Source organism: Anarhichas minor, unplaced genomic scaffold (assembly GCF_050575085.1).
Source record: "Anarhichas minor isolate MPS153535 unplaced genomic scaffold, ASM5057508v1 ptg000025l, whole genome shotgun sequence".
NCBI classification, from domain to species: Eukaryota; Metazoa; Chordata; class Actinopteri; order Perciformes; family Anarhichadidae; genus Anarhichas; species Anarhichas minor.
The window spans coordinates 13,764,832-13,792,087 of NW_027466471.1; the positions used below are offsets into that span (position 1 = coordinate 13,764,832).

At 43.1% G+C, this 27,256-nt stretch overlaps 5 protein-coding genes across 5 annotated transcripts; all 5 read right to left on the reverse strand.

Moving 5' to 3' along the window:
* Positions 1-194: 194 nt before the first annotated feature.
* LOC142957500 (arrestin domain-containing protein 3-like) lies at positions 195-3,690 on the reverse strand. Its single transcript, XM_076099376.1, has 6 exons — positions 3,155-3,690; positions 2,883-2,940; positions 2,639-2,786; positions 1,904-2,000; positions 1,525-1,781; positions 195-1,245 (listed from the first exon to the last, which is right to left on the reverse strand). Exons 1-6 carry the CDS (start codon positions 3,651-3,653, stop codon positions 736-738), a joined length of 1,569 nt encoding a protein of 522 aa, XP_075955491.1. The 5' UTR covers positions 3,654-3,690; the 3' UTR covers positions 195-735.
* A 2,093-nt stretch (positions 3,691-5,783) lies between these two features.
* Positions 5,784-9,372, reverse strand: LOC142957528 (arrestin domain-containing protein 3-like). The gene is made up of 6 exons (XM_076099421.1): positions 8,808-9,372; positions 8,536-8,593; positions 8,302-8,449; positions 7,567-7,663; positions 7,188-7,444; positions 5,784-6,908 (listed from the first exon to the last, which is right to left on the reverse strand). Exons 1-6 carry the CDS (start codon positions 9,304-9,306, stop codon positions 6,327-6,329), a joined length of 1,641 nt encoding a protein of 546 aa, XP_075955536.1. The 5' UTR covers positions 9,307-9,372; the 3' UTR covers positions 5,784-6,326.
* A 2,045-nt stretch (positions 9,373-11,417) lies between these two features.
* Positions 11,418-14,917, reverse strand: LOC142957586 (arrestin domain-containing protein 3-like). The gene is made up of 7 exons (XM_076099507.1): positions 14,588-14,917; positions 14,305-14,362; positions 14,071-14,218; positions 13,361-13,457; positions 12,982-13,238; positions 12,623-12,710; positions 11,418-12,286 (listed from the first exon to the last, which is right to left on the reverse strand). Exons 1-7 carry the CDS (start codon positions 14,841-14,843, stop codon positions 11,961-11,963), a joined length of 1,230 nt encoding a protein of 409 aa, XP_075955622.1. The 5' UTR covers positions 14,844-14,917; the 3' UTR covers positions 11,418-11,960.
* A 2,494-nt stretch (positions 14,918-17,411) lies between these two features.
* LOC142957585 (arrestin domain-containing protein 3-like) lies at positions 17,412-20,911 on the reverse strand. Its single transcript, XM_076099505.1, has 7 exons — positions 20,582-20,911; positions 20,299-20,356; positions 20,065-20,212; positions 19,355-19,451; positions 18,976-19,232; positions 18,617-18,704; positions 17,412-18,280 (listed from the first exon to the last, which is right to left on the reverse strand). Exons 1-7 carry the CDS (start codon positions 20,835-20,837, stop codon positions 17,955-17,957), a joined length of 1,230 nt encoding a protein of 409 aa, XP_075955620.1. The 5' UTR covers positions 20,838-20,911; the 3' UTR covers positions 17,412-17,954.
* Positions 20,912-23,407: 2,496 nt separating this feature from the next.
* On the reverse strand, positions 23,408-26,856 carry LOC142957588 (arrestin domain-containing protein 3-like). Its single transcript, XM_076099509.1, has 7 exons — positions 26,578-26,856; positions 26,295-26,352; positions 26,061-26,208; positions 25,351-25,447; positions 24,972-25,228; positions 24,613-24,700; positions 23,408-24,276 (listed from the first exon to the last, which is right to left on the reverse strand). The coding sequence occupies exons 1-7, from the start codon at positions 26,831-26,833 to the stop codon at positions 23,951-23,953; spliced, it is 1,230 nt and encodes a 409-aa protein (XP_075955624.1). The 5' UTR covers positions 26,834-26,856; the 3' UTR covers positions 23,408-23,950.
* Between the last annotated feature and the right edge of the window lie 400 nt (positions 26,857-27,256).

Here is a 27,256-nt window from a genome sequence, read left to right on the forward strand (position 1 = left end):
CCCTGGCGGTCAATCGTAGGGACATGGAAGCGCGTAGTAGTAAGTAAACTGCCAACAGTATACAGCGAAGATTAGTGTACCTGCTCTGGCGTGGTCTCATGATGTTTTTCTCTGTCATGATGCACCACAAGGTACGTGAAAGACCTTTATCACATTAAACATATTCAGTGGACTTAAAATGATTCAAACCGCAGTCTCAAATAACATTCATTTTTATTCTGATTATATTTACCACAACATTACATAAAATATTGAAATAACAAACATTTCACAGCCATTAAAAAGCCAACAAAGAACTGAAGTTCCCCTTTTTGCCTGCAACCACTACTGAAAACCCAGGAAAACCATATCCCATGGTTTACACCTAGAGAACAAGTTGAGGTAAAAGGCATTGCCATGAATGAAAGAAAGTATGTGATAAAAGTAAGGAACCTGAGTAAAAATAAGTTTTTACTCAACTAAAACAAAGTATTTTTTCCGCACGACAGTGAAATCACTGAGGGGCACATATATGTCATTTTGGTACTACATGACAACACACTGTACATATGAACTACTTTTACACATTTAACTCAAAAGTAAATGCTAAACAGTAGCAGGAATGCAGGTTTATGTTTGAAAACAGAAAATACGCTACAATATAAATAGCTCAAATGCCCTCATCATCTGTCAGTATTTTTTAAGTCAAGTTTATCTGTTCCTTTAGAAGCTCAGCTTTTGTGATCTGACCCAGTCCTACTGAGTGTCCTGAGAAGGGGAGAAAGGGGACATATACGGTGGAGGTTCTTGTCCCTGTTGAAACAGAGGAGGAGCAGTAGGGGCTTGAGGCTGCACTGAGGATGACGCTGCAGTTGGAAACCCGTATGGAGCAGCCTGTTGAGGCCACTGATTATTATATCCACTTGATATGTTTGCATATTGAGTGGGATCTGGTGCTGGGTAGCCATAAGCACCTGAACCTGCAGGTACAGGATAAGGTCCAATCGGGAAGGCGGGGGGAGGGAAGTCGCTGTAACTTGGGGCCCCAACAGCCCCAGCTGGGTAAGGCCCTACAGACCCAGCTGGGTAAGGACCCCCAGCTCTAGCCGGGTAAGGACCCCCAGCCCCAGCTGGGTAAGGACCCGCAGCCCCAGCTGGGTAAGGCCCCACAGCTCCACCAGGCTGAAGGGCTGCAAAACCAGAAGGAACTATCACCAGGGGAAACACCACCTCCGGGTCAACAGCAAAACTGATGTCCAAATACACCTGGGAAAGACAAACATATGAAACTACCGTTTATTTATATTACTACAAGTATTAATTAAATTGACCGTGCCATCTGATATTTTACTGTTTGTACTGTAATCATATATGCTGTTGTGTGGTTATGGTGTTTAATATTTCTAACAGTTGTTGAAGCGTGGGATTTAAGACAAGAATAGTCTGTGCAACAAATACATAACTGCCAATATTTGCAAACAAATGCAAATACTCAATTTCTCTGTTGATGTGACATCACTATTACACTATTACATTATTACATACCTTAAAGTAATATTCAACTGTGAGGATTTCACAATTATGGAGAGTTGGGATGACATCGGCAGGAACCGTTAACTGGCAGGAGACGGATTCCTCTGAATTCGGTGCAATTATCTCCCCAACCATTTTGCACAGACTTTGGTCACTGATATTAGTGGAGGCATTGGCACGGTACACTATTTTCTGCTGTAAACTGTATTTGGGCTTCATTTTTTTGGAAGAGGAATTGTGGATTTTGGCAACAACAGCCACATTGTCACCTGTAAAAAACAAATAACATCTGGATATGCACAGTTTTTTAAAATAAAAAATGTCACAACACAATAACAAAATTATACATTACACGTATACTGTAAGTAAGTATGTAGTAGAGTGACTTTACCTGGAGAGCAAACGTTTGTGTTTATGGTAGCAGACATTCGGACCTGTCCTTTGGAGAAAATGCTCATCTTTTTATCCATTGAACCAGACTGTGGACACTAGAACAACAAAAACAAACAAAGTTCATATCAATGCAGCTTCTCATACGGCTCAAATTCAAAGTTTAAGAGAAAATGTTGTCATCTTGCTATTAAACTGTGGATTAAGCCATCCTCGTCGGTTATCACCAAAAAAAGTGAACTCTTTAACATCCCAAAATGAATCCTTCCGGACTATAGTTTAAGAGGGGGGCTGGGCGATACTGAATGCTCTCTCCATTCTCTAATGTAATACTCTCATCACTCACCACCCCACTACTTTTTGCTGAATCCATTTCCTGTTTATTCAAGCAACCAGTGTATTCTTTGTTCACATGCCACACCCTATCGTTCAAACTCTGAGTCAGTGCTGTTGACTTCCTCCTATTATATTATATAAGTACAGTACACTGCTGTTATGTTATAATTTGCTCCATGCCAGATGTCATTACACTTTGCTCAGACACATTTAGTATAAAACAGTTTTCATCCCCAACTCTGCATCGTTTCCTTCAGCTCCTCTGTTCCTTTCTTTCAGTTATTGCCAGCTGGATCTTTAGTCATGTGGCTTGATATCTTAGATATTTTCCTTTCAAATATTTGAGTTAATTTATAGTATTACAAATTCATAACATGTATCACTGTGGTGTCCCACTTACCATTACTTGGCCAAGGTGGGAAGGGGACTTTGAAACAAATTTGAGCTCTTTTTGTACTGTAGAAGGCATCCGCCAGCTTCTGGACACCTTTGCTTCCAGCATGTAGACAATCTTTCCATGAAGCCCCTTGAAGGATGACGGCATGTCCCTGTAAGACAAAACCGGTCCATGAATGCAGGTAAACACAAGTGCAGGTAAACACAAACCCAGTAGATCCTGCTAGATGCTAGACATGTACACTTACCCCTGTGGAATTGTAAACCTGAACTTAAACTGATGGTCTCCTTTGGGAAGTACAGTGCCTGCAAAATAACTGAGAATGATTAACACTTCCTGTTGGGACCTGACAGCTCTTTATCTGCTCAGTTGGATTTATTAGACCTACTTCAGGTTGTGTTTCGAAATGTATACAAATGAACAATAATATGTGGATAGCATTAATTCAAGATAACATAAATCTATGCAGGTGTTAAGATGAGCGAGCGAAGCATAGGGCTAAATATTTCTCAGACATACCTTTCTCATTCTCTGCAACTACGTGCTCTTTGAGTTTCAGGTATCTCCTGTGCGCATGGTACGATTCGCTGTCATCTCCAGAGCCATCAGTCCAGTGCACGCGCGCGTCCCCTTTGGCTTTCACGGTCAGGGCCTTCACTTTGGTTTCTTTTGTCAAAGTGAAAGTGATTGTGCCTGCGATAGTATCTCCTTGAGAAAAGGTGTCCTCTTTGTTGAGAGCTTCATAAACCAGATTTAAGTCCTTTATCGGAGACATCTTGGATGTACCGTTAGCTGTCAAACGCGTCTGCTTTCCCCACCCACCTGTGTCTACACGGAGCGACGGCTGACTCTCACCTGGCTCTTCCACCTGGCTGGGGCTCCGCCCTAAGATTGAGCTCACAAAAAAAACAATCAATAACCGAGAGACAGCAGACTGTTGTTCGGCAGCTTCCACAGACCTGCCACTGCGGTGCCAGCGCCACAACGAGGATCTCGGCATTAATGGGAAAACTTCCATTATTGCCTCATGTCAGGCAGTTAAATTACAACATACTTTAAAGCAATCCAGATATCACAACAGCATAATGCACAATAGGCTATTCAGGTTTACACAATTAAGTTATATAACATTTAGTTTAAGGGATCTTAGTGTTTAAGTGTTGTACTGTTTACAGTGTGTTTATTATTAGGCTATTTGTAGGCCTAATGTCTTTGACAAAATGGAAGACATCAGGATGGATGACATTATTTGTCAAGACCTGTGCTATCCATGGATCAATCAATGAATCGGGCCCAGGGGCCCCCTGGACCTTCACCTACAAAATTTCACTCAAAGAGACTCGCACTAACAAGGAAGAGACTCAAAGTGACCACAAACAAACAAAACAAATATGAAGAGACACAAACAGCTGCAAAGAGACCACAAAGAGACAACCCCCCCCCCCCCCCCCCCCCCCCCCCCACCACACCACCACAAAATGACAACAATGAGTCACAGAGAAACCTTCTCTTGCAATTCTTTATTCACATCTACAAGTCAGAGAAAACACTGGCAGTTGGCAAGTATAAAAAAAAAAATCAGGTTTGCTAAGTATCGTGTAAATTAAATAGACAGAAGTAGTTGTCTGGTGTTAAATTCAGCAGACTGGGAAATATAGAGAAAATGCATATTTTGCCTGTTAGTTGATCGTTTTATAAAATAAATATATGAAAAGATTTTTTGATATAGTACTTGTTGTCCAGTTTCTTTTAACTAGCCACAGTGAGGTAGAGAGAACAGGTATAGACTATATAACATTGAAAAAGTGGTCAGTCGAGGACTCTTTGAGTTGAACAAGGCACGTGTACATACACAGGGACGTGTTGAGGAGGACACGCCTTCCGAATGTCTTCTCAAAGACCTCTACTGCCATCTGATGGACAAAGGAGAGACTGTGCGCTCCTAATCAAGTGCAGACCACTCTGTGCAAAAGGGCATTGCAACCGTTCCAAAAGAATGGCACCGAAACCGAGCCCCCTGGCGGTCAATCGTAGGGACATGGAAGTGCGTATAGTGGTAAGTAACTGCGAACAGTATACAGCGAAGATTAGTGTACCTGCTGGTCAGTTGTAGTGTGGAATATGTATGAGGGACAAAGCTTTAGACGGCTCATGTCTCAAGACTTACAAGCACAATTTACTTGTGTAAATATCAGAATCAGCTTTATTTAAATACAGCTTTAAATATGCAGACAAAACACTGTAGGAGTCTACAAACTTAGTCTTCTGTGTACTGTCTGTGGTTAAAGTTTGGAATACAGTTCAGGTATTTTGAAATAGCCATCATAATGGTGTGTGTGTGTGTGTGTGTTAGTGCCTTTCCAAAAACACCCATTCTTCCAATGTTTGCGCCTATGGTTTGCCCCAGTTTGGATGATCATTGGCTAATCTCAAAATCTGGTGTGCTGTAAACAGAAGGTGCTATGGAGACAGTTACCGTGCCAATGTGGGGTGGGGAGTGTATTTAGGGGGGGGGGGGGGGGGTGGGGGGGGGGGTGAAGTCAGGACCTCACAAGACAACCAAATGCGACGAAAGTGCGAAAACAAAGCGTTACTTTCCCAGTGAGCGTGTCTCCCTCCGAAAACGTGCCATACTCGTTCAGCGCGTCGTAAGTTATCGTTAAGCTTTGAATTGCAGGCATTGTAAAGACTAAACTGGTTAAATGAATGGACACAACATACAATCCACCCTGCCCATGTCCAGACGCGATCACCCCGTCCTTCTGTGACTAAAAGGGCACTCCGTCCCCACTGGTGGCGCCTGGGCGTGTTGAGGAGGACACGCCTTATGAATGTCTTCTCAAAGACCTCTCCTGCCATCTGATGGACAAAGGAGAGACCGTGGGCTCAGTGCAGACCACTCTGCGCAAAAGCGCATTGCAATCGTTCCAAAATAATGGCACCGAAACCGAGCCCCCTGGCGGTCAATCGTAGGGACATGGAAGCGCGTAGTAGTAAGTAAACTGCGAACAGTATACAGCGAAGATTAGTGTACCTGCTCTTGCGTGGTCTCATGATGTTTTTCTCTGTCATGATGCACCACAAGGTACGTGAAAGACCTTTATCACATTAAACATATTCAGTGGACTTAAAATGATTCAAACCGCAGTCTCAAATAACATTCATTTTTATTCTGATTATATTTACCACAACATTACATAAAATATTGAAATAACAAACATTTCACAGCCATTAAAAAGCCAACAAAGAACTGAAGTTCCCCTTTTTGCCTGCAACCACTACTGAAAACCCAGGAAAACCATATCCCATGGTTTACACCTAGAGAACAAGTTGAGGTAAAAGGCATTGCCATGAATGAAAGAAAGTATGTGATAAAAGTAAGGAACCTGAGTAAAAATAAGTTTTTACTCAACTAAAACAAAGTATTTTTTCCGCACGACAGTGAAATCACTGAGGGGCACATATATGTCATTTTGGTACTACATGACAACACACACTGTACATATGAACTACTTTTACACATTTAACTCAAAAGTAAATGCTAAACAGTAGCAGGAATGCAGGTTTATGTTTGAAAACAGCAAATACGCTACAATATAAATAGCTCAAATGCCCTCATCATCTGTCAGTATTTTTTAAGTCAAGTTTATCTGTTCCTTTAGAAGCTCAGCTTTTGTGATCTGACCCAGTCCTACTGAGTGTCCTGAGAAGGGGAGAAAGGGGACATATACGGTGGAGGTTCTTGTCCCTGTTGAAACAGAGGAGGAGCAGTAGGGGCTTGAGGCTGCACTGAGGATGACGCTGCAGTTGGAAACCCGTATGGAGCAGCCTGTTGAGGCCACTGATTATTATATCCACTTGATATGTTTGCATATTGAGTGGGATCTGGTGCTGGGTAGCCATAAGCACCTGAACCTGCAGGTACAGGATAAGGTCCAATCGGGAAGGCGGGGGGAGGGAAGTCGCTGTAACTTGGGGCCCCAACAGCCCCAGCTGGGTAAGGCCCTACAGACCCAGCTGGGTAAGGACCCCCAGCTCTAGCCGGGTAAGGACCCACAGCCCCAGCTGGGTAAGGCCCTACAGACCCAGCTGGGTAAGGACCCCCAGCTCTAGCCGGGTAAGGACCCCCAGCCCCAGCTGGGTAAGGACCCGCAGCCCCAGCTGGGTAAGGCCCCACAGCTCCACCAGGCTGAAGGGCTGCAAAACCAGAAGGAACTATCACCAGGGGAAACACCACCTCCGGGTCAACAGCAAAACTGATGTCCAAATACACCTGGGAAAGACAAACATATGAAACTACCGTTTATTTATATTACTACAAGTATTAATTAAATTGACCGTGCCATCTGATATTTTACTGTTTGTACTGTAATCATATATGCTGTTGTGTGGTTATGGTGTTTAATATTTCTAACAGTTGTTGAAGCGTGGGATTTAAGACAAGAATAGTCTGTGCAACAAATACATAACTGCCAATATTTGCAAACAAATGCAAATACTCAATTTCTCTGTTGATGTGACATCACTATTACACTATTACATTATTACATACCTTAAAGTAATATTCAACTGTGAGGATTTCACAATTATGGAGAGTTGGGATGACATCGTCAGGAACCGTTAACTGGCAGGAGACGGATTCCTCTGAATTCGGTGCAATTATCTCCCCAACCATTTTGCACAGACTTTGGTCACTGATATTAGTGGAGGCATTGGCACGGTACACTATTTTCTGCTGTAAACTGTATTTGGGCTTCATTTTTTTGGAAGAGGAATTGTGGATTTTGGCAACAACAGCCACATTGTCACCTGTAAAAAACAAATAACATCTGGATATGCACAGTTTTTTAAAATAAAAAATGTCACAACACAATAACAAAATTATACATTACACGTATACTGTAAGTAAGTATGTAGTAGAGTGACTTTACCTGGAGAGCAAACGTTTGTGTTTATGGTAGCAGACATTCGGACCTGTCCTTTGGAGAAAATGCTCATCTTTTTATCCATTGAACCAGACTGTGGACACTAGAACAACAAAAACAAACAAAGTTCATATCAATGCAGCTTCTCATACGGCTCAAATTCAAAGTTTAAGAGAAAATGTTGTCATCTTGCTGTTAAACTGTGGATTAAGCCATCCTCGTCGGTTATCACCAAAAAAAGTGAACTCTTTAACATCCCAAAATGAATCCTTCCGGACTATAGTTTAAGAGGGGGGCTGGGCGATACTGAATGCTCTCTCCATTCTCTAATGTAATACTCTCATCACTCACCACCCCACTACTTTTTGCTGAATCCATTTCCTGTTTATTCAAGCAACCAGTGTATTCTTTGTTCACATGCCACACCCTATCGTTCAAACTCTGAGTCAGTGCTGTTGACTTCCTCCTATTATATTATATAAGTACAGTACAGTGCTGTTATGTTATAATTTGCTCCATGCCAGATGTCATTACACTTTGCTCAGACACATTTAGTATAAAACAGTTTTCATCCCCAACTCTGCATCGTTTCCTTCAGCTCCTCTGTTCCTTTCTTTCAGTTATTGCCAGCTGGATCTTTAGTCATGTGGCTTGATATCTTAGATATTTTCCTTTCAAATATTTGAGTTAATTTATAGTATTACAAATTCATAACATGTATCACTGTGGTGTCCCACTTACCATTACTTGGCCAAGGTGGGAAGGGGACTTTGAAACAAATTTGAGCTCTTTTTGTACTGTAGAAGGCATCCGCCAGCTTCTGGACACCTTTGCTTCCAGCATGTAGACAATCTTTCCATGAAGCCCCTTGAAGGATGACGGCATGTCCCTGTAAGACAAAACCGGTCCATGAATGCAGGTATTTGTAAACACAAACCCAGTAGATCCTGCTAGATGCTAGACATGTACACTTACCCCTGTGGAATTGTAAACCTGAACTTAAACTGATGGTCTCCTTTGGGAAGTACAGTGCCTGCAAAATAACTGAGAATGATTAACACTTCCTGTTGGGACCTGACAGCTCTTTATCTGCTCAGTTGGATTTATTAGACCTACTTCAGGTTGTGTTTCGAAATGTATACAAATGAACAATAATATGTGGATAGCATTAATTCAAGATAACATAAATCTATGCAGGTGTTAAGATGAGCGAGCGAAGCATAGGGCTAAATATTTCTCAGACATACCTTTCTCATTCTCTGCAACTACGTGCTCTTTGAGTTTCAGGTATCTCCTGTGCGCATGGTACGATTCGCTGTCATCTCCAGAGCCATCAGTCCAGTGCACGCGCGCGTCCCCTTTGGCTTTCACGGTCAGGGCCTTCACTTTGGTTTCTTTTGTCAAAGTGAAAGTGAGTGTGCCTGCGATAGTATCTCCTTGAGAAAAGGTGTCCTCTTTGTTGAGAGCTTCATAAACCAGATTTAAGTCCTTTATCGGAGACATCTTGGATGTACCGTTAGCTGTCAAACGCGTCTGCTTTCCCCACCCACCTGTGTCTACACGGAGCGACGGCTGACTCTCACCTGGCTCTTCCACCTGGCTGGGGCTCCGCCCTAAGATTGAGCTCACAAAAAAAACAATCAATAACCGAGAGACAGCAGACTGTTGTTCGGCAGCTTCCACAGACCTGCCACTGCGGTGCCAGCGCCACAACGAGGATCTCGGCATTAATGGGAAAACTTCCATTATTGCCTCATGTCAGGCAGTTAAATTACAACATACTTTAAAGCAATCCAGATATCACAACAGCATAATGCACAATAGGCTATTCAGGTTTACACAATTAAGTTATATAACATTTAGTTTAAGGGATCTTAGTGTTTAAGTGTTGTACTGTTTACAGTGTGTTTATTATTAGGCTATTTGTAGGCCTAATGTCTTTGACAAAATGGAAGACATCAGGATGGATGACATTATTTGTCAAGACCTGTGCTATCCATGGATCAATCAATGAATCGGGCCCAGGGGCCCCCTGGACCTTCACCTACAAAATTTCACTCAAAGAGACTCGCACTAACAAGGAAGAGACTCAAAGTGACCACAAACAAACAAAACAAATATGAAGAGACACAAACAGCTGCAAAGAGACCACAAAGAGACAACCCCCCCCCCCCCCCCCCCCCCCCCCCACCACACCACCACAAAATGACAACAATGAGTCACAGAGAAACCTTCTCTTGCAATTCTTTATTCACATCTACAAGTCAGAGAAAACACTGGCAGTTGGCAAGTATAAAAAAAAAATCAGGTTTGCTAAGTATCGTGTAAATTAAATAGACAGAAGTAGTTGTCTGGTGTTAAATTCAGCAGACTGGGAAATATAGAGAAAATGCATATTTTGCCTGTTAGTTGATCGTTTTATAAAATAAATATATGAAAAGATTTTTTGATATAGTACTTGTTGTCCAGTTTCTTTTAACTAGCCACAGTGAGGTAGAGAGAACAGGTATAGACTATATAACATTGAAAAAGTGGTCAGTCGAGGACTCTTTGAGTTGAACAAGGCACGTGTACATACACAGGGACGTGTTGAGGAGGACACGCCTTCCGAATGTCTTCTCAAAGACCTCTACTGCCATCTGATGGACAAAGGAGAGACTGTGCGCTCCTAATCAAGTGCAGACCACTCTGTGCAAAAGGGCATTGCAACCGTTCCAAAAGAATGGCACCGAAACCGAGCCCCCTGGCGGTCAATCGTAGGGACATGGAAGTGCGTATAGTGGTAAGTAACTGCGAACAGTATACAGCGAAGATTAGTGTACCTGCTGGTCAGTTGTAGTGTGGAATATGTATGAGGGACAAAGCTTTAGACGGCTCATGTCTCAAGACTTACAAGCACAATTTACTTGTGTAAATATCAGAATCAGCTTTATTTAAATACAGCTTTAAATATGCAGACAAAACACTGTAGGAGTCTACAAACTTAGTCTTCTGTGTACTGTCTGTGGTTAAAGTTTGGAATACAGTTCAGGTATTTTGAAATAGCCATCATAATGGTGTGTGTGTGTGTGTGTGTTAGTGCCTTTCCAAAAACACCCATTCTTCCAATGTTTGCGCCTATGGTTTGCCCCAGTTTGGATGATCATTGGCTAATCTCAAAATCTGGTGTGCTGTAAACAGAAGGTGCTATGGAGACAGTTACCGTGCCAATGTGGGGTGGGGAGTGTATTTAGGGGGGGGGGGGTGAAGTCAGGACCTCACAAGACAACCAAATGCGACGAAAGTGCGAAAACAAAGCGTTACTTTCCCAGTGAGCGTGTCTCCCTCCGAAAACGTGCCATACTCGTTCAGCGCGTCGTAAGTTATCGTTAAGCTTTGAATTGCAGGCATTGTAAAGACTAAACTGGTTAAATGAATGGACACAACATACAATCCACCCTGCCCATGTCCAGACGCGATCACCCCGTCCTTCTGTGACTAAAAGGGCACTCCGTCCCCACTGGTGGCGCCTGGGCGTGTTGAGGAGGACACGCCTTATGAATGTCTTCTCAAAGACCTCTCCTGCCATCTGATGGACAAAGGAGAGACCGTGGGCTCAGTGCAGACCACTCTGCGCAAAAGCGCATTGCAATCGTTCCAAAATAATGGCACCGAAACCGAGCCCCCTGGCGGTCAATCGTAGGGACATGGAAGCGCGTAGTAGTAAGTAAACTGCGAACAGTATACAGCGAAGATTAGTGTACCTGCTCTTGCGTGGTCTCATGATGTTTTTCTCTGTCATGATGCACCACAAGGTACGTGAAAGACCTTTATCACATTAAACATATTCAGTGGACTTAAAATGATTCAAACCGCAGTCTCAAATAACATTCATTTTTATTCTGATTATATTTACCACAACATTACATAAAATATTGAAATAACAAACATTTCACAGCCATTAAAAAGCCAACAAAGAACTGAAGTTCCCCTTTTTGCCTGCAACCACTACTGAAAACCCAGGAAAACCATATCCCATGGTTTACACCTAGAGAACAAGTTGAGGTAAAAGGCATTGCCATGAATGAAAGAAAGTATGTGATAAAAGTAAGGAACCTGAGTAAAAATAAGTTTTTACTCAACTAAAACAAAGTATTTTTTCCGCACGACAGTGAAATCACTGAGGGGCACATATATGTCATTTTGGTACTACATGACAACACACACTGTACATATGAACTACTTTTACACATTTAACTCAAAAGTAAATGCTAAACAGTAGCAGGAATGCAGGTTTATGTTTGAAAACAGCAAATACGCTACAATATAAATAGCTCAAATGCCCTCATCATCTGTCAGTATTTTTTAAGTCAAGTTTATCTGTTCCTTTAGAAGCTCAGCTTTTGTGATCTGACCCAGTCCTACTGAGTGTCCTGAGAAGGGGAGAAAGGGGACATATACGGTGGAGGTTCTTGTCCCTGTTGAAACAGAGGAGGAGCAGTAGGGGCTTGAGGCTGCACTGTGGATGACGCTGCAGTTGGAAACCCGTATGGAGCAGCCTGTTGAGGCCACTGATTATTATATCCACTTGATATGTTTGCATATTGAGTGGGATCTGGTGCTGGGTAGCCATAAGCACCTGAACCTGCAGGTACAGGATAAGGTCCAATCGGGAAGGCGGGGGGAGGGAAGTCGCTGTAACTTGGGGCCCCAACAGCCCCAGCTGGGTAAGGCCCTACAGACCCAGCTGGGTAAGGACCCCCAGCCCCAGCTGGGTAAGGACCCCCAGCTCTAGCCAGGTAAGGACCCACAGCCCCAGCTGGGTAAGGACCCACAGCTCCAGCTGGGTAAGGACCTACAGACCCAGCTGGGTAAGGACCCCCAGCCCCAGCTGGGTAAGGACCCCCAGCTCTAGCCGGGTAAGGACCCACAGCCCCAGCTGGGTAAGGCCCTACAGACCCAGCTGGGTAAGGACCCCCAGCCCCAGCTGGGTAAGGACCCACAGCCCCAGCTGGGTAAGGCCCTACAGACCCAGCTGGGTAAGGACCCCCAGCCCCAGCTGGGTAAGGCCCCACAGCTCCACCAGGCTGAAGGGCTGCAAAACCAGAAGGAACTATCACCAGGGGAAACACCACCTCCGGGTCAACAGCAAAACTGATGTCCAAATACACCTGAGAAAGAGAAGCATATGAAACTACCATTTATTTATATTACTACAAGTATTAATTAAATTGACCGTGCCGTCTGATATTTTACTGTTTGTACTGTAATCATATATGCTGTTGTGTGGTTATGGTGTTTAATATTTCTAACAGTTGTTGAAGCGTGGGATTTAAGACAAGAATAGTCTGTGCAACAAATACATAACTGCCAATATTTGCAAACAAATGCAAATACTCAATTTCTCTGTTGATGTGACATCACTATTACATTATTACATACCTTAAAGTAATGGTCAACTGTGAGGATTTCACAATTATGGAGAGTTGGGATGACATCGGCAGGAACCGTTAACTGGCAGGAGACGGATTCCTCTGAATTCGGTGCAATTATCTCCCCAACCATTTTGCACAGACTTTGGTCACTGATATTAGTGGAGGCATTGGCACGGTACACTATTTTCTGCTGTAAACTGTATTTGGGCTTCATTTTTTTGGAAGAGGAATTGTGGATTTTGGCAACAACAGCCACATTGTCACCTGTAAAAAACAAATAACATCTGGATATGCACAGTTTTTTAAAATAAAAAATGTCACAACACAATAACAAAATTATGCATTACACGTATACTGTAAGTAAGTATGTAGTAGAGTGACTTTACCTGGAGAGCAAACGTTTGTGTTTATGGTAGCAGACATTCGGACCTGTCCTTTGGAGAAAGTGCTCATCTTTTTATCCACTGAACCAGACTGTGGACACTAGAACAACAAAAACAAACAAAGTTCATATCAATGCAGCTTCTCATACGGCTCAAATTCAAAGTTTAGGAGAAAATGTTGTCATCTTGCTGTTAAACTGTGGATTATACCATCCTCGTCGGTTATCACCAAAAAAAGTGAACTCTTTAACATCCCAAAATGAATCCTTCCGGACTATAGTTTAAGAGGGGGGCTGGGCGATACTGAATGCTCTCTCCATTCTCTAATGTAATACTCTCATCACTCACCACCCCACTACTTTTTGCTGAATCCATTTCCTGTTTATTCAAGCAACCAGTGTATTCTTTGTTCACATGCCAAACTCTGAGTCAGTGCTGTTGACTTCCTCCTATTATATTATATAAGTACAGTACACTGCTGTTATGTTATAATTTTCTCCATGCAAGACTACACTTTGCTCAGACACATTTAGTATAAAACTGTTTTCATCCCTAACTCATTGTTTCCTTTCCTTCAACTCCTCTGTTCCTTTCTTTCAGTTATTGCCAGCTGGATCTTTAGTCATGTGGCTTGATATCTTGGATATCAATTATTTGAGTTAATTTATAGTATTACAAATTCATAACATGTATCACTGTGGTGTCCCACTTACCATTACTTGGCCAAGGTGGGAAGGGTACTTTGAAACAAATTTGAGCTCTTTTTGTACTGTAGAAGGCATCCGCCAGCTTCTGGACACCTTTGCTTCCAGCATGTAGACAATCTCTCCATGAAGCTCCTTGAAGGATGGCGGCATGTCCCTGTAAGACAAAACCGGTCCATGAATGCAGGTATTTGTAAACACAAACCCAGTAGATCCTGCTAGATGCTAGACATGTACACTTACCCCTGTGGAATTGTAAACCTGAACTTAAACTGATGGTCTCCTTTGGGAAGTACAGTGCCTGCAAAATAACTGAGAATGAATCACACTTCCTGTTGGGACTTGACAGCACTTTATCTGCTCAGTTGGATTTATTAGACCTACTTCAGGTTGTGTTTCGAAATGTATACAAATGAACAATAATATGTGGCATACAAGTAGATAGCATTAATTCAAGATAACATAAATCTGTGCAGGTGTTAAGATGAGCGAGCGAAGCATAGGGCTAAATATTTCTCAGACATACCTTTCTCATTTTCTGCAACGACGTGCTCTTTGAGTTTCAGGTATCTCCTGTGCGCATTGTGCGATTCGCGGTTATCTCCGGTGCCATCAGTCCAGTGCACGCGCGCGTCCCCTTTGGCTTTCACGGTCAGGGCTTTCACTTTGGTTTCTTTTGTCAAAGTGAAAGTGAGTGTGCCTGCGATAGTATCTCCTTGAGAAAAGGTGTCCTCTTTGTTGAGAGCTTCATAAACCAGATTTAAGTCCTTTATCGGAGACATCTTGGATGTACCGTTAGCTGTCAAACGCGTCTGCTTTCCCCACCCACCTGTGTCTACACGGAGCGACGGCTGACTCTCACCTGGCTCTTCCACCTGGCTGGGGCTCCGCCCTAAGATTGAGCTCACAAAAAAAACAATAACCGAGAGACAGCAGACTGTTGTTAAATTACTGTAAAAGTGAATATTTGTAAAGAGTGTATCTTTTTCCTTTTGGTTTCACGACTAGCGAACTCGTTCGTAAATCAAATGAATGGGAAACAAAGTACAACGAGGTTGCTCTAACAACGTATAACGAGAACGGATGGCTCAAGTGACTCAACTAAAATCATAAACCGGCAGCGGACCAGTTGTAACGACAACAATGGGCGTTGTCACGGATTGTGGACCCGCCTGCTCAGCTCGGCAGCTTCCACAGACCTGCCACTGCGGTGCCAGCGCCACAACGAGGATCTCGGCATTAATGGGAAAACTTCCATTATTGCCTCATGTCAGGCAGTTAAATTACAACATACTTTAAAGCAATCCAGATATCACAACAGCATAATGCACAATAGGCTATTCAGGTTTACACAATTAAGTTATATAACATTTAGTTTAAGGGATCTTAGTGTTTAAGTGTTGTACTGTTTACAGTGTGTTTATTATTAGGCTATTTGTAGGCCTAATGTCTTTGACAAAATGGAAGAGATCAGGATGGATGACATTATTTGTCAAGACCTGTGCTATCCATGGATCAATCAATGAATCGGGCCCAGGGGCCCCCTGGACCTTCACCTACAAAATTTCACTCAAAGAGACTCGCACTAACAAGGAAGAGACTCAAAGTGACCACAAACAAACAAAACAAATATGAAGAGACACAAACAGCTGCAAAGAGACCGCAAAGAGACAACCCCCCCCACCACACCACCACAAAATGACAACAATGAGTCACAGAGAAACCTTCTCTTGCAATTCTTTATTCACATCTACAAGTCAGAGAAAACACTGGCAGTTGGCAAGTATAAAAAAAAAAATCAGGTTTGCTAAGTATCGTGTAAATTAAATAGACAGAAGTAGTTGTCTGGTGTTAAATTCAGCAGACTGGGAAATATAGAGAAAATGCATATTTTGCCTGTTAGTTGATCGTTTTATAAAATAAATATATGAAAAGATTTGTTGATATAGTACTTGTTGTCCAGTTTTTTTAACTAGCCACAGTGAGGTAGAGAGAACAGGTATAGACTATATAACGTTGAAAAAGTGGTCAGTCGAGGACTCTTTGAGTTGAACAAGGCACGTGTACATACACAGGGACGTGTTGAGGAGGACACGCCTTCCGAATGTCTTCTCAAAGACCTCTACTGCCATCTGATGGACAAAGGAGAGACTGTGCGCTCCTAATCAAGTGCAGACCACTCTGTGCAAAAGCGCATTGCAACCGTTCCAAAAGAATGGCACCGAAACCGAGCCCCCTGGCGGTCAATCGTAGGGACATGGAAGTGCGTATAGTGGTAAGTAACTGCGAACAGTATACAGCGAAGATTAGTGTACCTGCTGGTTAGTTGTAGTGTGGAATATGTATGAGGGACAAAGCTTTAGACGGCTCATGTCTCAAGACTTACAAGCACAATTTACTTGTGTAAATATCAGAATCAGCTTTATTTAAATACAGCTTTAAATATGCAGACAAAACACTGTAGGAGTCTACAAACTTAGTCTTCTGTGTACTGTCTGTGGTTAAAGTTTGGAATACAGTTCAGGTATTTTGAAATAGCCATCATAATGGTGTGTGTGTGTGTGTGTGTTAGTGCCTTTCCAAAAACACCCATTCTTCCAATGTTTGCGCCTATGGTTTGCCCCAGTTTGGATGATCATTGGCTAATCTCAAAATCTGGTGTGCTGTAAACAGAAGGTGCTATGGAGACAGTTACCGTGCCAATGTGGGGTGGGGAGTGTATTTAGGGGGGGGGGGGTGAAGTCAGGACCTCACAAGACAACCAAATGCGACGAAAGTGCGAAAACAAAGCGTTACTTTCCCAGTGAGCGTGTCTCCCTCCGAAAACGTGCCATACTCGTTCAGCGCGTCGTAAGTTATCGTTAAGCTTTGAATTGCAGGCATTGTAAAGACTAAACTGGTTAAATGAATGGACACAACATACAATCCACCCTGCCCATGTCCAGACGCGATCACCCCGTCCTTCTGTGACTAAAAGGGCACTCCGTCCCCACTGGTGGCGCCTGGGCGTGTTGAGGAGGACACGCCTTATGAATGTCTTCTCAAAGACCTCTCCTGCCATCTGATGGACAAAGGAGAGACCGTGGGCTCAGTGCAGACCACTCTGCGCAAAAGCGCATTGCAATCGTTCCAAAATAATGGCACCGAAACCGAGCCCCCTGGCGGTCAATCGTAGGGACATGGAAGCGCGTAGTAGTAAGTAAACTGCGAACAGTATACAGCGAAGATTAGTGTACCTGCTCTTGCGTGGTCTCATGATGTTTTTCTCTGTCATGATGCACCACAAGGTACGTGAAAGACCTTTATCACATTAAACATATTCAGTGGACTTAAAATGATTCAAACCGCAGTCTCAAATAACATTCATTTTTATTCTGATTATATTTACCACAACATTACATAAAATATTGAAATAACAAACATTTCACAGCCATTAAAAAGCCAACAAAGAACTGAAGTTCCCCTTTTTGCCTGCAACCACTACTGAAAACCCAGGAAAACCATATCCCATGGTTTACACCTAGAGAACAAGTTGAGGTAAAAGGCATTGCCATGAATGAAAGAAAGTATGTGATAAAAGTAAGGAACCTGAGTAAAAATAAGTTTTTACTCAACTAAAACAAAGTATTTTTTCCGCACGACAGTGAAATCACTGAGGGGCACATATATGTCATTTTGGTACTACATGACAACACACACTGTACATATGAACTACTTTTACACATTTAACTCAAAAGTAAATGCTAAACAGTAGCAGGAATGCAGGTTTATGTTTGAAAACAGCAAATACGCTACAATATAAATAGCTCAAATGCCCTCATCATCTGTCAGTATTTTTTAAGTCAAGTTTATCTGTTCCTTTAGAAGCTCAGCTTTTGTGATCTGACCCAGTCCTACTGAGTGTCCTGAGAAGGGGAGAAAGGGGACATATACGGTGGAGGTTCTTGTCCCTGTTGAAACAGAGGAGGAGCAGTAGGGGCTTGAGGCTGCACTGTGGATGACGCTGCAGTTGGAAACCCGTATGGAGCAGCCTGTTGAGGCCACTGATTATTATATCCACTTGATATGTTTGCATATTGAGTGGGATCTGGTGCTGGGTAGCCATAAGCACCTGAACCTGCAGGTACAGGATAAGGTCCAATCGGGAAGGCGGGGGGAGGGAAGTCGCTGTAACTTGGGGCCCCAACAGCCCCAGCTGGGTAAGGCCCTACAGACCCAGCTGGGTAAGGACCCCCAGCCCCAGCTGGGTAAGGACCCCCAGCTCTAGCCAGGTAAGGACCCACAGCCCCAGCTGGGTAAGGACCCACAGCTCCAGCTGGGTAAGGACCTACAGACCCAGCTGGGTAAGGACCCCCAGCCCCAGCTGGGTAAGGACCCCCAGCTCTAGCCGGGTAAGGACCCACAGCCCCAGCTGGGTAAGGCCCTACAGACCCAGCTGGGTAAGGACCCCCAGCCCCAGCTGGGTAAGGACCCACAGCCCCAGCTGGGTAAGGCCCTACAGACCCAGCTGGGTAAGGACCCCCAGCCCCAGCTGGGTAAGGCCCCACAGCTCCACCAGGCTGAAGGGCTGCAAAACCAGAAGGAACTATCACCAGGGGAAACACCACCTCCGGGTCAACAGCAAAACTGATGTCCAAATACACCTGAGAAAGAGAAGCATATGAAACTACCATTTATTTATATTACTACAAGTATTAATTAAATTGACCGTGCCGTCTGATATTTTACTGTTTGTACTGTAATCATATATGCTGTTGTGTGGTTATGGTGTTTAATATTTCTAACAGTTGTTGAAGCGTGGGATTTAAGACAAGAATAGTCTGTGCAACAAATACATAACTGCCAATATTTGCAAACAAATGCAAATACTCAATTTCTCTGTTGATGTGACATCACTATTACATTATTACATACCTTAAAGTAATGGTCAACTGTGAGGATTTCACAATTATGGAGAGTTGGGATGACATCGGCAGGAACCGTTAACTGGCAGGAGACGGATTCCTCTGAATTCGGTGCAATTATCTCCCCAACCATTTTGCACAGACTTTGGTCACTGATATTAGTGGAGGCATTGGCACGGTACACTATTTTCTGCTGTAAACTGTATTTGGGCTTCATTTTTTTGGAAGAGGAATTGTGGATTTTGGCAACAACAGCCACATTGTCACCTGTAAAAAACAAATAACATCTGGATATGCACAGTTTTTTAAAATAAAAAATGTCACAACACAATAACAAAATTATGCATTACACGTATACTGTAAGTAAGTATGTAGTAGAGTGACTTTACCTGGAGAGCAAACGTTTGTGTTTATGGTAGCAGACATTCGGACCTGTCCTTTGGAGAAAGTGCTCATCTTTTTATCCACTGAACCAGACTGTGGACACTAGAACAACAAAAACAAACAAAGTTCATATCAATGCAGCTTCTCATACGGCTCAAATTCAAAGTTTAGGAGAAAATGTTGTCATCTTGCTGTTAAACTGTGGATTATACCATCCTCGTCGGTTATCACCAAAAAAAGTGAACTCTTTAACATCCCAAAATGAATCCTTCCGGACTATAGTTTAAGAGGGGGGCTGGGCGATACTGAATGCTCTCTCCATTCTCTAATGTAATACTCTCATCACTCACCACCCCACTACTTTTTGCTGAATCCATTTCCTGTTTATTCAAGCAACCAGTGTATTCTTTGTTCACATGCCAAACTCTGAGTCAGTGCTGTTGACTTCCTCCTATTATATTATATAAGTACAGTACACTGCTGTTATGTTATAATTTTCTCCATGCAAGACTACACTTTGCTCAGACACATTTAGTATAAAACTGTTTTCATCCCTAACTCATTGTTTCCTTTCCTTCAACTCCTCTGTTCCTTTCTTTCAGTTATTGCCAGCTGGATCTTTAGTCATGTGGCTTGATATCTTGGATATCAATTATTTGAGTTAATTTATAGTATTACAAATTCATAACATGTATCACTGTGGTGTCCCACTTACCATTACTTGGCCAAGGTGGGAAGGGTACTTTGAAACAAATTTGAGCTCTTTTTGTACTGTAGAAGGCATCCGCCAGCTTCTGGACACCTTTGCTTCCAGCATGTAGACAATCTCTCCATGAAGCTCCTTGAAGGATGGCGGCATGTCCCTGTAAGACAAAACCGGTCCATGAATGCAGGTATTTGTAAACACAAACCCAGTAGATCCTGCTAGATGCTAGACATGTACACTTACCCCTGTGGAATTGTAAACCTGAACTTAAACTGATGGTCTCCTTTGGGAAGTACAGTGCCTGCAAAATAACTGAGAATGAATCACACTTCCTGTTGGGACTTGACAGCACTTTATCTGCTCAGTTGGATTTATTAGACCTACTTCAGGTTGTGTTTCGAAATGTATACAAATGAACAATAATATGTGGCATACAAGTAGATAGCATTAATTCAAGATAACATAAATCTGTGCAGGTGTTAAGATGAGCGAGCGAAGCATAGGGCTAAATATTTCTCAGACATACCTTTCTCATTTTCTGCAACGACGTGCTCTTTGAGTTTCAGGTATCTCCTGTGCGCATTGTGCGATTCGCGGTTATCTCCGGTGCCATCAGTCCAGTGCACGCGCGCGTCCCCTTTGGCTTTCACGGTCAGGGCTTTCACTTTGGTTTCTTTTGTCAAAGTGAAAGTGAGTGTGCCTGCGATAGTATCTCCTTGAGAAAAGGTGTCCTCTTTGTTGAGAGCTTCATAAACCAGATTTAAGTCCTTTATCGGAGACATCTTGGATGTACCGTTAGCTGTCAAACGCGTCTGCTTTCCCCACCCACCTGTGTCTACACGGAGCGACGGCTGACTCTCACCTGGCTCTTCCACCTGGCTGGGGCTCCGCCCTAAGATTGAGCTCACAAAAAAAACAATAACCGAGAGACAGCAGACTGTTGTTAAATTACTGTAAAAGTGAATATTTGTAAAGAGTGTATCTTTTTCCTTTTGGTTTCACGACTAGCGAACTCGTTCGTAAATCAAATGAATGGGAAACAAAGTACAACGAGGTTGCTCTAACAACGTATAACGAGAACGGATGGCTCAAGTGACTCAACTAAAATCATAAACCGGCAGCGGACCAGTTGTAACGACAACAATGGGCGTTGTCACGGATTGTGGACCCGCCTGCTCAGCTCGGCAGCTTCCACAGACCTGCCACTGCGGTGCCAGCGCCACAACGAGGATCTCGGCATTAATGGGAAAACTTCCATTATTGCCTCATGTCAGGCAGTTAAATTACAACATACTTTAAAGCAATCCAGATATCACAACAGCATAATGCACAATAGGCTATTCAGGTTTACACAATTAAGTTATATAACATTTAGTTTAAGGGATCTTAGTGTTTAAGTGTTGTACTGTTTACAGTGTGTTTATTATTAGGCTATTTGTAGGCCTAATGTCTTTGACAAAATGGAAGAGATCAGGATGGATGACATTATTTGTCAAGACCTGTGCTATCCATGGATCAATCAATGAATCGGGCCCAGGGGCCCCCTGGACCTTCACCTACAAAATTTCACTCAAAGAGACTCGCACTAACAAGGAAGAGACTCAAAGTGACCACAAACAAACAAAACAAATATGAAGAGACACAAACAGCTGCAAAGAGACCGCAAAGAGACAACCCCCCCCACCACACCACCACAAAATGACAACAATGAGTCACAGAGAAACCTTCTCTTGCAATTCTTTATTCACATCTACAAGTCAGAGAAAACACTGGCAGTTGGCAAGTATAAAAAAAAAAATCAGGTTTGCTAAGTATCGTGTAAATTAAATAGACAGAAGTAGTTGTCTGGTGTTAAATTCAGCAGACTGGGAAATATAGAGAAAATGCATATTTTGCCTGTTAGTTGATCGTTTTATAAAATAAATATATGAAAAGATTTGTTGATATAGTACTTGTTGTCCAGTTTTTTTAACTAGCCACAGTGAGGTAGAGAGAACAGGTATAGACTATATAACGTTGAAAAAGTGGTCAGTCGAGGACTCTTTGAGTTGAACAAGGCACGTGTACATACACAGGGACGTGTTGAGGAGGACACGCCTTCCGAATGTCTTCTCAAAGACCTCTACTGCCATCTGATGGACAAAGGAGAGACTGTGCGCTCCTAATCAAGTGCAGACCACTCTGTGCAAAAGCGCATTGCAACCGTTCCAAAAGAATGGCACCGAAACCGAGCCCCCTGGCGGTCAATCGTAGGGACATGGAAGTGCGTATAGTGGTAAGTAACTGCGAACAGTATACAGCGAAGATTAGTGTACCTGCTGGTTAGTTGTAGTGTGGAATATGTATGAGGGACAAAGCTTTAGACGGCTCATGTCTCAAGACTTACAAGCACAATTTACTTGTGTAAATATCAGAATCAGCTTTATTTAAATACAGCTTTAAATATGCAGACAAAACACTGTAGGAGTCTACAAACTTAGTCTTCTGTGTACTGTCTGTGGTTAAAGTTTGGAATACAGTTCAGGTATTTTGAAATAGCCATCATAATGGTGTGTGTGTGTGTGTGTGTGTTAGTGCCTTTCCAAAAACACCCATTCTTCCAATGTTTGCGCCTATGGTTTGCCCCAGTTTGGATGATCATTGGCTAATCTCAAAATCTGGTGTGCTGTAAACAGAAGGTGCTATGGAGACAGTTACCGTGCCAATGTGGGGTGGGGAGTGTATTTAGGGGGGGGGGGGTGAAGTCAGGACCTCACAAGACAACCAAATGCGACGAAAGTGCGAAAACAAAGCGTTACTTTCCCAGTGAGCGTGTCTCCCTCCGAAAACGTGCCATACTCGTTCAGCGCGTCGTAAGTTATCGTTAAGCTTTGAATTGCAGGCATTGTAAAGACTAAACTGGTTAAATGAATGGACACAACATACAATCCACCCTGCCCATGTCCAGACGCGATCACCCCGTCCTTCTGTGACTAAAAGGGCACTCCGTCCCCACTGGTGGCGCCTGGGCGTGTTGAGGAGGACACGCCTTATGAATGTCTTCTCAAAGACCTCTCCTGCCATCTGATGGACAAAGGAGAGACCGTGGGCTCAGTGCAGACCACTCTGCGCAAAAGCGCATTGCAATCGTTCCAAAATAATGGCACCGAAACCGAGCCCCCTGGCGGTCAATCGTAGGGACATGGAAGCGCGTAGTAGTAAGTAAACTGCGAACAGTATACAGCGAAGATTAGTGTACCTGCTCTTGCGTGGTCTCATGATGTTTTTCTCTGTCATGATGCACCACAAGGTACGTGAAAGACCTTTATCACATTAAACATATTCAGTGGACTTAAAATGATTCAAACCGCAGTCTCAAATAACATTCATTTTTATTCTGATTATATTTACCACAACATTACATAAAATATTGAAATAACAAACATTTCACAGCCATTAAAAAGCCAACAAAGAACTGAAGTTCCCCTTTTTGCCTGCAACCACTACTGAAAACCCAGGAAAACCATATCCCATGGTTTACACCTAGAGAACAAGTTGAGGTAAAAGGCATTGCCATGAATGAAAGAAAGTATGTGATAAAAGTAAGGAACCTGAGTAAAAATAAGTTTTTACTCAACTAAAACAAAGTATTTTTTCCGCACGACAGTGAAATCACTGAGGGGCACATATATGTCATTTTGGTACTACATGACAACACACACTGTACATATGAACTACTTTTACACATTTAACTCAAAAGTAAATGCTAAACAGTAGCAGGAATGCAGGTTTATGTTTGAAAACAGCAAATACGCTACAATATAAATAGCTCAAATGCCCTCATCATCTGTCAGTATTTTTTAAGTCAAGTTTATCTGTTCCTTTAGAAGCTCAGCTTTTGTGATCTGACCCAGTCCTACTGAGTGTCCTGAGAAGGGGAGAAAGGGGACATATACGGTGGAGGTTCTTGTCCCTGTTGAAACAGAGGAGGAGCAGTAGGGGCTTGAGGCTGCACTGTGGATGACGCTGCAGTTGGAAACCCGTATGGAGCAGCCTGTTGAGGCCACTGATTATTATATCCACTTGATATGTTTGCATATTGAGTGGGATCTGGTGCTGGGTAGCCATAAGCACCTGAACCTGCAGGTACAGGATAAGGTCCAATCGGGAAGGCGGGGGGAGGGAAGTCGCTGTAACTTGGGGCCCCAACAGCCCCAGCTGGGTAAGGCCCTACAGACCCAGCTGGGTAAGGACCCCCAGCCCCAGCTGGGTAAGGACCCCCAGCTCTAGCCAGGTAAGGACCCACAGCCCCAGCTGGGTAAGGACCCACAGCTCCAGCTGGGTAAGGACCTACAGACCCAGCTGGGTAAGGACCCCCAGCCCCAGCTGGGTAAGGACCCCCAGCTCTAGCCGGGTAAGGACCCACAGCCCCAGCTGGGTAAGGCCCTACAGACCCAGCTGGGTAAGGACCCCCAGCCCCAGCTGGGTAAGGACCCACAGCCCCAGCTGGGTAAGGCCCTACAGACCCAGCTGGGTAAGGACCCCCAGCCCCAGCTGGGTAAGGCCCCACAGCTCCACCAGGCTGAAGGGCTGCAAAACCAGAAGGAACTATCACCAGGGGAAACACCACCTCCGGGTCAACAGCAAAACTGATGTCCAAATACACCTGAGAAAGAGAAGCATATGAAACTACCATTTATTTATATTACTACAAGTATTAATTAAATTGACCGTGCCGTCTGATATTTTACTGTTTGTACTGTAATCATATATGCTGTTGTGTGGTTATGGTGTTTAATATTTCTAACAGTTGTTGAAGCGTGGGATTTAAGACAAGAATAGTCTGTGCAACAAATACATAACTGCCAATATTTGCAAACAAATGCAAATACTCAATTTCTCTGTTGATGTGACATCACTATTACATTATTACATACCTTAAAGTAATGGTCAACTGTGAGGATTTCACAATTATGGAGAGTTGGGATGACATCGGCAGGAACCGTTAACTGGCAGGAGACGGATTCCTCTGAATTCGGTGCAATTATCTCCCCAACCATTTTGCACAGACTTTGGTCACTGATATTAGTGGAGGCATTGGCACGGTACACTATTTTCTGCTGTAAACTGTATTTGGGCTTCATTTTTTTGGAAGAGGAATTGTGGATTTTGGCAACAACAGCCACATTGTCACCTGTAAAAAACAAATAACATCTGGATATGCACAGTTTTTTAAAATAAAAAATGTCACAACACAATAACAAAATTATGCATTACACGTATACTGTAAGTAAGTATGTAGTAGAGTGACTTTACCTGGAGAGCAAACGTTTGTGTTTATGGTAGCAGACATTCGGACCTGTCCTTTGGAGAAAGTGCTCATCTTTTTATCCACTGAACCAGACTGTGGACACTAGAACAACAAAAACAAACAAAGTTCATATCAATGCAGCTTCTCATACGGCTCAAATTCAAAGTTTAGGAGAAAATGTTGTCATCTTGCTGTTAAACTGTGGATTATACCATCCTCGTCGGTTATCACCAAAAAAAGTGAACTCTTTAACATCCCAAAATGAATCCTTCCGGACTATAGTTTAAGAGGGGGGCTGGGCGATACTGAATGCTCTCTCCATTCTCTAATGTAATACTCTCATCACTCACCACCCCACTACTTTTTGCTGAATCCATTTCCTGTTTATTCAAGCAACCAGTGTATTCTTTGTTCACATGCCAAACTCTGAGTCAGTGCTGTTGACTTCCTCCTATTATATTATATAAGTACAGTACACTGCTGTTATGTTATAATTTTCTCCATGCAAGACTACACTTTGCTCAGACACATTTAGTATAAAACTGTTTTCATCCCTAACTCATTGTTTCCTTTCCTTCAACTCCTCTGTTCCTTTCTTTCAGTTATTGCCAGCTGGATCTTTAGTCATGTGGCTTGATATCTTGGATATCAATTATTTGAGTTAATTTATAGTATTACAAATTCATAACATGTATCACTGTGGTGTCCCACTTACCATTACTTGGCCAAGGTGGGAAGGGTACTTTGAAACAAATTTGAGCTCTTTTTGTACTGTAGAAGGCATCCGCCAGCTTCTGGACACCTTTGCTTCCAGCATGTAGACAATCTCTCCATGAAGCTCCTTGAAGGATGGCGGCATGTCCCTGTAAGACAAAACCGGTCCATGAATGCAGGTATTTGTAAACACAAACCCAGTAGATCCTGCTAGATGCTAGACATGTACACTTACCCCTGTGGAATTGTAAACCTGAACTTAAACTGATGGTCTCCTTTGGGAAGTACAGTGCCTGCAAAATAACTGAGAATGAATCACACTTCCTGTTGGGACTTGACAGCACTTTATCTGCTCAGTTGGATTTATTAGACCTACTTCAGGTTGTGTTTCGAAATGTATACAAATGAACAATAATATGTGGCATACAAGTAGATAGCATTAATTCAAGATAACATAAATCTGTGCAGGTGTTAAGATGAGCGAGCGAAGCATAGGGCTAAATATTTCTCAGACATACCTTTCTCATTTTCTGCAACGACGTGCTCTTTGAGTTTCAGGTATCTCCTGTGCGCATTGTGCGATTCGCGGTTATCTCCGGTGCCATCAGTCCAGTGCACGCGCGCGTCCCCTTTGGCTTTCACGGTCAGGGCTTTCACTTTGGTTTCTTTTGTCAAAGTGAAAGTGAGTGTGCCTGCGATAGTATCTCCTTGAGAAAAGGTGTCCTCTTTGTTGAGAGCTTCATAAACCAGATTTAAGTCCTTTATCGGAGACATCTTGGATGTACCGTTAGCTGTCAAACGCGTCTGCTTTCCCCACCCACCTGTGTCTACACGGAGCGACGGCTGACTCTCACCTGGCTCTTCCACCTGGCTGGGGCTCCGCCCTAAGATTGAGCTCACAAAAAAAACAATAACCGAGAGACAGCAGACTGTTGTTAAATTACTGTAAAAGTGAATATTTGTAAAGAGTGTATCTTTTTCCTTTTGGTTTCACGACTAGCGAACTCGTTCGTAAATCAAATGAATGGGAAACAAAGTACAACGAGGTTGCTCTAACAACGTATAACGAGAACGGATGGCTCAAGTGACTCAACTAAAATCATAAACCGGCAGCGGACCAGTTGTAACGACAACAATGGGCGTTGTCACGGATTGTGGACCCGCCTGCTCAGCTCGGCAGCTTCCACAGACCTGCCA

Coding starts and splice junctions, on each gene's coding strand:
- LOC142957500 (XM_076099376.1), bottom strand. CDS start 3,653: ATGGAAGTTTTCCCATTAATGCCGAGATCCTCGTTGTGGCGCTGGCAC. Junction 2,941..3,154: donor AGTTGCAGAGAATGAGAAAG/GTATGTCTGAGA, acceptor GTTATTTTGCAG/GCACTGTACTTCCCAAAGGA. Junction 1,782..1,903: donor CACAAACGTTTGCTCTCCAG/GTAAAGTCACTC, acceptor TGTTTTTTACAG/GTGACAATGTGGCTGTTGTT.
- LOC142957528 (XM_076099421.1), bottom strand. CDS start 9,306: ATGGAAGTTTTCCCATTAATGCCGAGATCCTCGTTGTGGCGCTGGCAC. Junction 7,664..8,301: donor CCCACCTTGGCCAAGTAATG/GTAAGTGGGACA, acceptor TTGTTGTTCTAG/TGTCCACAGTCTGGTTCAAT. Junction 7,445..7,566: donor CACAAACGTTTGCTCTCCAG/GTAAAGTCACTC, acceptor TGTTTTTTACAG/GTGACAATGTGGCTGTTGTT.
- LOC142957586 (XM_076099507.1), bottom strand. CDS start 14,843: ATGTCTCCGATAAAGGACTTAAATCTGGTTTATGAAGCTCTCAACAAA. Junction 14,363..14,587: donor CGTTGCAGAAAATGAGAAAG/GTATGTCTGAGA, acceptor GTTATTTTGCAG/GCACTGTACTTCCCAAAGGA. Junction 13,458..14,070: donor CCCACCTTGGCCAAGTAATG/GTAAGTGGGACA, acceptor TTGTTGTTCTAG/TGTCCACAGTCTGGTTCAGT.
- LOC142957585 (XM_076099505.1), bottom strand. CDS start 20,837: ATGTCTCCGATAAAGGACTTAAATCTGGTTTATGAAGCTCTCAACAAA. Junction 20,213..20,298: donor AGGTTTACAATTCCACAGGG/GTAAGTGTACAT, acceptor TTTGTCTTACAG/GGACATGCCGCCATCCTTCA. Junction 18,705..18,975: donor CAGTTGACCATTACTTTAAG/GTATGTAATAAT, acceptor TCTCTTTCTCAG/GTGTATTTGGACATCAGTTT.
- LOC142957588 (XM_076099509.1), bottom strand. CDS start 26,833: ATGTCTCCGATAAAGGACTTAAATCTGGTTTATGAAGCTCTCAACAAA. Junction 25,448..26,060: donor CCCACCTTGGCCAAGTAATG/GTAAGTGGGACA, acceptor TTGTTGTTCTAG/TGTCCACAGTCTGGTTCAGT. Junction 25,229..25,350: donor CACAAACGTTTGCTCTCCAG/GTAAAGTCACTC, acceptor TGTTTTTTACAG/GTGACAATGTGGCTGTTGTT.